This window comes from Octodon degus, unplaced genomic scaffold, assembly GCF_000260255.1.
Source record: "Octodon degus isolate 3935 unplaced genomic scaffold, OctDeg1.0 scaffold00061, whole genome shotgun sequence".
Lineage (NCBI taxonomy): Eukaryota > Metazoa > Chordata > Mammalia > Rodentia > Octodontidae > Octodon > Octodon degus.
In genome coordinates this window covers 2,921,105-2,930,615 of record NW_004524637.1, presented here as the reverse complement: position 1 = coordinate 2,930,615, position 9,511 = coordinate 2,921,105, and the positions used below count along the sequence as shown (strand labels likewise).

Here is a 9,511-nt window from a genome sequence, read left to right as displayed (position 1 = left end):
AAAAATTCTAGCACAGCCTGGTCAATTTAAGCAACAGATAGCGAGAGCTTGTGCGTGAAAAGTGTGTGTTCAATTCCCAGTACCAAAATCATACCATCATCATTACCATCACTATCTTAACGGCACCCTCCCAGGCGGCTGTCCAAGTGAGACGCTGAAGTGTGAAAGGAACCTGGCTTGCAATAGCCACCTGAGGCCCACAGATGCTGTTGTCCCTACAGCCTTTGCAAGCGCTTTAGAGTGCAGACCCCATAGCAATGGTGCTGCGGGCCCAGCTGGGGCAGAGCTGAGTCAGATGGGGACAGCCTGGCCTGATCCCCGCCCAGAGGCTCCATTCAGCCTGGGTCCCTGCCGGGCTGAAGATCCATGAGGTGGGGTGGGACTTGCTGGAGGCTGCACTGTCCTTCCTGAGCAGCAGCCACCCAGCCACTAGGGATGACCGTGGAGTCTGGATTTCCCAGCGCACCTTGAGCCTGGGGTGTTGCTCTTTCCCTGGCATGGTGGCTGTACCTGCAGCAAGTGTGATCCCAGCTCCTTGGCAACACTGTCCAGGGGCCCGGTGTGGCTCGGCTGTCCCCATGCGTCTCCTAAACCTGGACAGAGAAATAAAACCACTAAGTGGCAGTGTCCAGCAAACACAAGGGTGCAGGAGCCTCCACACATGCACCACCATCCTAGGTATCCGCACCAGCCCCTTGCCTAGCAGGCTCAAGTCTGTGTCCTCATAGTTGTCCCTTAGCCCTCTGAAAAAGGTATAATAGCATTTGTCAGTAATTCCCAGAACTTGAGAGGCTGAGGCAGGAAGATCGCCCTGAGACCAGCCTGCCTATGTAGTGAGTTCAAGGCCAGCCTGGTTTATAGTGAGATCCTGTCTCAATATAGATATAGTGTCTTACAATACATACATACAGATAGACAGACAGACAGAATATGCCCCTGTGCACTGAGCCTTCCAGGCCAACCACTCCCTCCAGTCACCCAGCTCTGAAATTGCTGTTTTATTTGAAACACCACAAAGTAATCTAATCTGCTTTGAAATTGGACATCCTCGTCACCAAATGGGAATATCGATTTGACCCATAAATATTCCCCCCAAGGACCTCCCTCTCCCAATCGCTGGCAGCTCTGCCTTTTCCCAGAGATGCCTAAGAGCCACTTGCATCCCACAGCAGCTTTTCTAGATAATAGAAAGAATTCCCACCAAGATGCCCCTGGGGATCTCAGCACTCCCAGACTCCCTCCTTGGCTGCTGTCCCCTCCTAGAGCTCTGAGCTCTGAAGAGCCCCAGGTGGTGACAGCCACACTGGGACTGTAACTGGGAAGTGTCCTCACCAAATCAAACCCTCCAAAAGCACCAGCCCTTCCCCAACACCCAGACACCACCAGAGACTTGCATCAGAGACCCTGCTCCCAGCTTCAGACCAGGCCAGAGCAGGCAGAGGAAGAACCTTCACCCTCTCCCTGAACCCTCCCACTGGCAGCCTGGGCCAGGCCTCTGTAGTTAGTGCAGAGTGGCAAAGGCTGGAGAAAGGCTTCCTGGCCGGCAGCCCCAGCCCCATGGGCAGAGCATGCCTGTGCCCTCATACACTTGCGGGGTGCAGGACGCATCCAGGCTGGCGGATGAGGCCCTGATGGCGCATCCTCCTGGAACTGCTGCCCAGGTTTGTGCCCCAGTATCCAACCTCAAGTCAGGAGCCACTAGGAATAGGGGCGGGGGTGTGGATGGCCAGGGCTCCTTGGATTCTGGATGTTACATCCAGCTGAAAATTCACCTTCTGTTCTAGGTGTCCTTTGCAGACACCTCTTGGAAAATATTTAGCAACTTTTTTAAAAAAAGGATGATCTTTAATATCTGCTCCCGGATTTTAGGAAACAGGAGCTAATCCTGATTCCTAATCCACGAGGAAGTGCCGACTTCCACAAATCCCAATTCCCCAAACATGAGGGGAGTTCATTTTCCATGGCCCCTCTGCCTCCTGTGTATGGCAGTGGCTTCATAACCCCAGGACATGGGTCCCACCCCAAGCTCTACCACTGTGACCCCAATTTGCTCAGGCCCTGTTCAGGAAGCCTGCTGGTGGTGACCCTTACCTCCATTTAAACCAAAACAGAAGAAATAAAAATATAACTGGTCCCCAGGTTTGGATGAAGAATGAATTTAATAAAGATCCAGGAAATCTGCTTTTGGGAAATAAACACATGTGGCCTGGCAACTGTGGCTCTCTGGACTACCCTGGGTCCTTCTGGGTTTGCCTTTGAGGTTCAAAGGTGAGCACAGCCTCCTGACCTCTGGCTTCTTTCTCCCAGGATCCCCAGCTGGAAGGCTTGGGGATAGCTCTGTCTTTGAGAATGGTCTCCAGACCAGACTTCCTTGCTGGACTCTCAAGACCCTCATGAAGGCTCTGGCTCTATACTCAATAGGTCCCGGGCACACAGGACGATTTTCCATACAATTCAAATACCCAGGTATTGTTCACTTACATCACCATGCTTTTTTGCTGGGACTTCTGAAGGCTTCAGCTTTGCCAACAGAGATTAGCATGAATGCCCTTAATGGATCTGGCAGAAGGTAGCCTGGTGGCCCGAGACAGTTCCACCACACACTCCCGTCCTGTGCCACTGCACCCCAAGGCAGTGGCGCTGCCAGCTCTTCCATTAGGAACTACCTTGGGTGAGGTCTTTGCACTCGGCCCATAAAAATCTACTTTGGGCTGAATGCAGACTGAATAAAGTTTTAACAACAACAAAAAATCATCTTGGTACTGTAAAGCTGCAGGCACTCCAGAAAGGGCTCTGTGCATGTGGCCCTTGTTCAGCTCTAACAAAGGGATTTATTTATTTGAAAAGTAGGCGGGTGCAGCGAAAGGCTGGCTAAGCTTCTGGGGATGGTTGGTCTTTAGAAACAGCCATGGCTAGGCTCTCCCAGCCCTATCTGCCTCCACTGGGCAGGTTGGAGATCCCAGGCTACTGAAAATTGCAGGGAGCCATAAGGGGAGCCTGTCTATGCCCATTTCTGCCAGTTAGCCTCAAGGCACCCATGGCTTGCCCCCAGAGTTTATGCACTTGGTATCAAAAACCATCTTCTGCAAAAGCTGGCTAAATTTGATCTCTCCCCTCAGGCTACTTAGTCAATCATCAAATAGCTCCACAGCAGCTAAATGGGACCCTAGCAGGTCGAAAATGCAGGTCAGAGGTGGTAGCCAAGGGACCACAGGTCGAAGGTGGTTTGGGAAGGGAAGGGAGCTGATTCCTGTCCTCCTCTGCATCAGCCGGCAGACCCTAGCAATGACCTTTCTCTGTCTCAGAGTGAGAGCTGGGGAGAGACAGCCACTCTTACACTCCACTCTCTTCAGCCTCGGTGACCTAAAAAACAAGGTTAATAATCAGGAGACGCCTGTCTCCACCCGATCCTTCCACAGAAAGTTAGATTACATTGAAAAATCCAGGACAGATTTGGGGAGCCCTCTCCAGCCCTACGAGTCTCACCTTCACCTACACATCTTTTAAGAGGCCCAGTCAGCTGCAGGGCCTGACATCCAGACAGTGCCGGGACCTCTGATCCTTACTTCTGGCACCTGATATGGGATTGCTGTGGGGTCAGGAACCTGTCCCTCCATCCTGACTCTCCCTTCCCTCTCCTGGCCAGCTGGGTCCCAGCCTCCCTCCAGGACAAGCACCCTGTGAGGGGATGTCCCTGCAGATGTGTGCAGCTGGTCAGTTCGGGTGCAAGGCCATCCTTTGGAATGGACTTCACACCACTCCAAAGTGGGCTCGGGAACAGAGGGACCGCAGGGCTGCTGGGTCCTCTGGCCAACCAAGCGTACAAGGGCACTCGCAGAGAGGAGGCTGAGTGTGAAGGCTGATGCCTCTCCAGCCTCTCCAGCCTCAGTCCACTGACAAGTGGGGTCATGGGCTTGGGGGCTCCTTCCTAGAGCTATTGAGTGCCCTGAGCCTGTAGGAGGATATCTGGGGCTGCTGTCCTAGTAGAGCCTACAGCTTGTGCCTCTCATAAGCAATTCCCCTGGACCTCTTCTGCTCTTTCCCGGGTCCCTAAAAAATCCTCCCCTGAAGCCTCTTTTCAGTCAACAGGCCAGACACAGATATAGAAAGGGTACAGGAAAGACACCCCAAGATAATCTCCCAAGCTGGCAGACAAGAGAGGAGGAGACTCCAAGTCCAGATGCCTCAGGTTAGGATCATGCTTGTGTAGACGTAGGGGCGCAGCAGACACCAAGGCAGCTCCCTGTCTATGCTGTGGGGCTCAGGGTCCTTCTGATCCCCGGGTCCCTAGCTCATGCACCCGGCTCACACTCTGAGGCTGCCACCACCATGCACACCAACACTGACAAGGCTGCTGCCTGGAGTGAGTGCCGCTGCAACTGTGAGCTGCATTTCCTGCTGGGCGGCAGCCACAGAGATGGGGGATGGTTGTTAAATTCTACATTACTCTAAAAAATAAGCCGATTTTTTTTTTAAAGTACATGATTTTGGGCTGTGCTACAGACAGGCCTTGGGTCTAAGACTCCACATTGATATGGGGGATTCCACTCCACCAAACCTTGCTAGTCAACCCCTTTTGATCCATGCAACAACCTAGGAGTATACCTAGCTCAACCTCACAGGGCGCTGTGTTGTGTTACTGAGTGGTAAAGAGACAACAGTTAAAGGGCTGCCAGAAACTGAATTTAAATCTGAACGAATTCAGCCACTGGGATAATCTGGGACTTGAAGGCCCCTTCTTTGTGTGTGTGTGTCTGTGCCTGTGTCTGGATGCGTGACATCTCCTTTTCTTTTGACTATACTATTTTGATAATGTAACACTATCCTTACAGTCCTCTTACACACACACACACACACACACACACACACACACACACCCCTACCTGTCTCAGATCTGTAAAACTGGAAGAGAGGACTACCTTTCTACTTCATTCTTCAGCTGGGACCTTTGGAGGTTCCTTCTCCCCACCATCCCTGGCGGAAAAATCACCCCTTGCTCCACCACTTAGCACCAGCATGGGTACTACTGGGAGGTCCAAGCCCCCCAGGCCTGGGGATGCTGGCCCCAAGCAGCTGCTTGGGGTAAGGCCAGGAGCCAGCAGAACACTTCAGCCTGTGCCTCTGTGAAGGGCTGCAGGGCTGCAAGAGGTACACAGCCCAGAGCCCAGGCACTGCGGCACCCCAGCAGCCTGTGTTTACACACTTCCCAACTGCCTAGTAAGTCACCCAACTTCCACATTCCAACCAATTCCGAAAGGGACCCTGCCGCCCTCCCCCCAGTCCTATCAGCCTCCCCTTCTTAGTTCCGAGGCTGAAGGAGGCTGAAAGAGAGAAATGGTGTTCACCCAAAAACAGCGGGTCCTTAGGCTCTGGGCAGCTGTGCCTTCAGCCCTACATTTAAACTGTACCTAGTCTGGGACGCACCAGGAACCAGAAACTGGGGTAGATTTGTGCCTACACTTTGGGGGCGGGGGTCTTTCTCTGTGTCTTCAGCTGTGTCACAGAAACCGCAGGCAGACATGGACTTGGTAATGCACCCATTTTACAAAAAGACTGAAGCCTTCAACCCACTGTAAGTCTCAAAAGCTTTTGCCAAGCCTGAGGACCAGCTTGCTGGTGGGCGATGTCCCTGGCTCCCAGTCCTGGTGTAGGGACCTTTCTGAACTCTTTATGATGGTCTCTCCGTTACAGAAAAATGACAGGCTGCAATCCACTGTCCCTGCTACGGAATCTTGGGAGAGGGTTGTCCTGTCTCTGGCCACCAATTTCCCCAGGTGGGAAGAGTGTATCTGAAGCTTCCCTTGGTTCCTTAGGACAGTGCCAGTCGTTTTCAGTTTCCTCAGTGCTGGCCTCCGGATTCCTCTTTACCCAGGGCTTCCACTGGCACTGGGCAAAACCTCACTTGGTGCATGCATTCCCTGGTATCTTTCCTACTTTCGATTTGCAGCTGAGAGCAGCAAGCAAACCTGGAGCTCCCACTAGACCGGAGTGGCCAAGACCCTAAAACCATTGTCCTGACCCCAACCTGGGTTCCCTAGGAAAAGTTTAAATCAATTGAAAGACTGCTTTTGAGCCCCTCTTCAGTGTTACTGGGAGCAAGCATGTTATTTTGCATAACAGAGGTCTCGCTGAAAGCGTCCCTCTGCCCTTTATCCCTGGGGCTGACCTGAGGGGTGCGAGTGTTTCAGCCCAGAGGACAGGTCCCAGAGGCTGTGTGGCTCCTCACAGGTTCAGGGCCATTTGCAACCCTCTAGAACCAAACCCTTTCCCAAATGCTGACCTCCTCGGTCACACTCAGGAGATTCAGGTGACCCCTGGATTAGGCAGCTCTTGGACACACCAGCGATGGCACCAACCCACAGCAAGAACACCCCACAGGGACTCAGCGCCCAGCCATTCTGGACCCCAACACCACCGAAAACGAACTTCCAAGAACAGATCCAGCCTGGAGGCCGGCGGCAGTGGCAGCACACGGGCCACTTCCCTGGAAATCCCCCAAACAACGAAAGGCTCACAATGAGCCCAGACCTCCTCTTCTAGCTACTTGCCAATTTATTTGAAATCACTGGCAACACCGCACTTGCTCTTCTGACCATCGCCTTAACCACTCCCTGCCTCCCAAGGCTGGGGAGAAAGGAGACAAGGATAGTTCTTAATGTGCAGCTAAGTGGGCTCAACTGACAGCAGGAGTGGAAAGGAGACTCGGCTTTTACAAAAGTGAATTCGCTTTCACTTATTTTCATTGAAACCTCAGCAACCGGGAAGGATCCCTATTTCTCCGGCCAAGGGTTTACCTTTAGGCAGACAAACAGCAATCGCAGGGGCTGCAACTCTCACGGCAGGGGGAGGGCAGAGGCTTCTACTCAGATCTGATTAGTAACCCTGGGAAACAAGCAACCACCGGTCTACCTCACAAGTTCTGGATGTCCGTGCCCCAGAGGAGAACATCCAGTGTTTGTGTAGCCTGGCCGACCAGGAAGCTCCAAAGAAGCCCAACCACCACTCCAGTGGAGAAGGTTGACAAGTGCACCCGTCACCTGGACAACACAAATAACAGGTGGGATGCGGGGTGGGGAAAGGAGTTCACCGACTTCAGGTCTGTGGCCTGGCTGGGACTGCTTTCAATGGAAATGTCCAGTGGCCCAGAGACACCTATCACCTGTACTTTGCAACCCTCCAGCATCCAGACATCAGAGGTTGTCTATCTAAAAACACTTCTCAGCACCAGGACCTTGGGTTCTGGGGTGCCTACGAAGGCCTCCCCAGCAACAGACTTCTTAGCAGTGTGTCCATATTTCTTAGCCAATCCTCAGAGACTTCGAAGCTGCGGCTTACAGGTCCCTGGCCTAGTGGCCACAGTCACTAGCAGAAGCTGGCTTGTGTGCAGGGACAGCCACCCAGCATGCCACTATTCCCTGCAATTCCCAGTCTGCCTGTCCGCAGGTCTCAGTGACAACTTTTCAGTCTTCAAAAGAAGTGCTATACTTGAATCTGCCATATTCAAAATAATCATTTTGTTTTCTGATGGGCTGGCAGGCGGGCAGTACTCTAACTCACAAATCCAGGATGTATGCATCCCAGCCCCACTCTTCAGCCTAAGGAAAAGGGATCGGAAAAGGCAAACTGAGAGACCGGAGAGTGATGGCCTGGCTGCCTTCCACTAAAGTGCTCAGCTAGGTGGACTCCACCCGCATCACCCAAGCTTGGAGGGGGTGTGCTCCCAGAAAACACAATGAGCTAAACGAAGAAGAGAAGGAAGGAAGAAGGGTAGAAGAAAGAAAAACGAAGGATCAGGGAAGAAGAGGCAAGTTCAGATCAGGGAAGAAGAGGCAAAGACTGACAAAGAACAAAAGAAAAAAATGGGCAAGAAAGATAGAGAAAAAAGAAAAAAGGAAAGAAAAAGAAAATCACACCAGAATGGACTGGCATTAAAAGGAAGAAAAGAAAAAAGGATGGAAAGGAGGAACGAAAGGAGAGGGAGAGAAGAAAGGAGAAATAAAGTCTGCATGGACTGGTGCGCTATTGCCAGCTTTGAGGACACCTGTGCTTAGAACAATTCGTGGTTCCCCTCTCCGGCTCTGGACCAAGAAGTGGTTTGGCTTCCCGGCAGCTACGGAGACGCACCCCCGGAATGGCCTCCCTGAGACTCCCTCGCCTCGGCGCGGAGACCGCGGGGACCCGCAACGGCTCCAGCTTCTCTTGTGGGCCGAGGCCCCAGGGCCCCAGCGCAGTGGACCGCCCGCCTGCGGCCTCACCTTCGGGAAACACAGCGCGCATCTTCAGGTAGCTCGTGGTGAGTCGGATGATGGACGCTTTGTCCAGCTGCGAAGTGATGGCCGACGGCAGCGGGAGCAGCTTGGCCAGCTCGTAAAACTCGCCATTTTCTTTCTCCCTCCTAGTTTTGGCCGCATTCTTGGACTTCTCCTTCATCGCGCCTCGGCTCTGGGCATATTAGGTCGGGCCGCGCTCCAGCCCCGCGCAGTCTTGATGGAGAGGGGGGCGCCGCAGACAGGTGAGTCCGAAGTCCCGGGCGCCGGCCGCGAGCAGTTGCGCGGGTCCGGCCTGGGCGCCGAGACGCCTCCCGCCGCTGCCCGCCCAGAGCTCCGCTCAAAGCGGCCGCGCGCCCTTCCTGCGCCCGGGCCGCACAGTCCCGCGGCGATCGGGACGTCCTGCGTGCTGCCTTCGTGTCCCCCGCCTCGCCTTGCTCTGAGTGCAGTCAGCCGGCGAAGAGCGGCAGAGCTGTTCAGTCCTTCACCGAGTGTGTGCACCCGCTGCCGAGAGGCCCCTTAGCGCGGGAGGGCGGCGAGAGCGGCGGCGGCCGCGGAGCCATGGAGAGGGTCGGAGGCGAGGGCAGCGCGGCGCAGGCGGCTCTCTGATCCTCGCTCCTCGGCTTCCCGCAGTGCCTGGAGACCCGGCGCCCGCTGGAGCGCGCGATCTGCTGCGCGGCGCACGTGCGCCCGGGCGGCGTTTGTTTATGGCGGACCCGCCTTCGGGCGGAGCGCGGGCCGCCGGGGCTGGGGGGAGGGCAGGGAGGGGAGGGACCGCGGCGGGGCGGGGGCGCCAATCTCGCCCCGACCCCGCCGCGGCCTTGGAGTCGCTGGCGCGCCTCCGCCGCGCTACCTCCGGGGACTCTCCCGAGAGAGCAGCGCCCGCCCGGGCTCCGGGAAGTCGGGGTGAGTACGACAAGCGCGAGTGGGAAGCCGATCCAAAGAGAAAGACACTCGGAGACCCAGGCGCTCGGGTGGGCGGCGGGGAGGAGCGAAGCAGGACGGAGAACCGGGTGCCAAGGCCTCCTCTGGTTCTCGCGGAGGTCACTGACGGGCGCGGCCAGAGGAGGCGGCGCGACCCGCCAGCCAAGTGCGCTGCTGGGAAGACAGGTCCTTCAAGCCCGCTCTAGTCCCACACCCGCTCCGCCTCGCAGTGCGTGGGCTGAAAGGCACTAGCCAGAGGACGGCTTACCCCCGCAGCCCCTACACGAGGAAATGGTTCGAGAGGCCCAGAAATGATCCTC

General features: G+C 55.1%; 1 protein-coding gene across 3 annotated transcripts in view; it reads right to left on the bottom strand.

Moving 5' to 3' along the window:
- The window catches only part of Sim2 (single-minded family bHLH transcription factor 2), a 42,566-nt gene extending 33,589 nt beyond the window's left edge, over nucleotides 1-8,977 (bottom strand). For 2 of the 3 annotated variants that reach the window (XM_004634360.3, XM_023718709.1), the window contains exons 1-2: nucleotides 8,256-8,977; nucleotides 511-593 (exon numbers count right to left, since the gene is read on the bottom strand). In XM_004634360.3, the coding sequence (XP_004634417.1) occupies nucleotides 511-593; nucleotides 8,256-8,430 (258 nt within the window). In that variant the 5' untranslated portion in view covers nucleotides 8,431-8,977. The remainder of the gene's footprint in view (nucleotides 1-510; nucleotides 594-8,255) is intronic. The other variant, XM_023718708.1, reaches the window with a different exon arrangement.
- Between the last annotated feature and the right edge of the window lie 534 nt (nucleotides 8,978-9,511).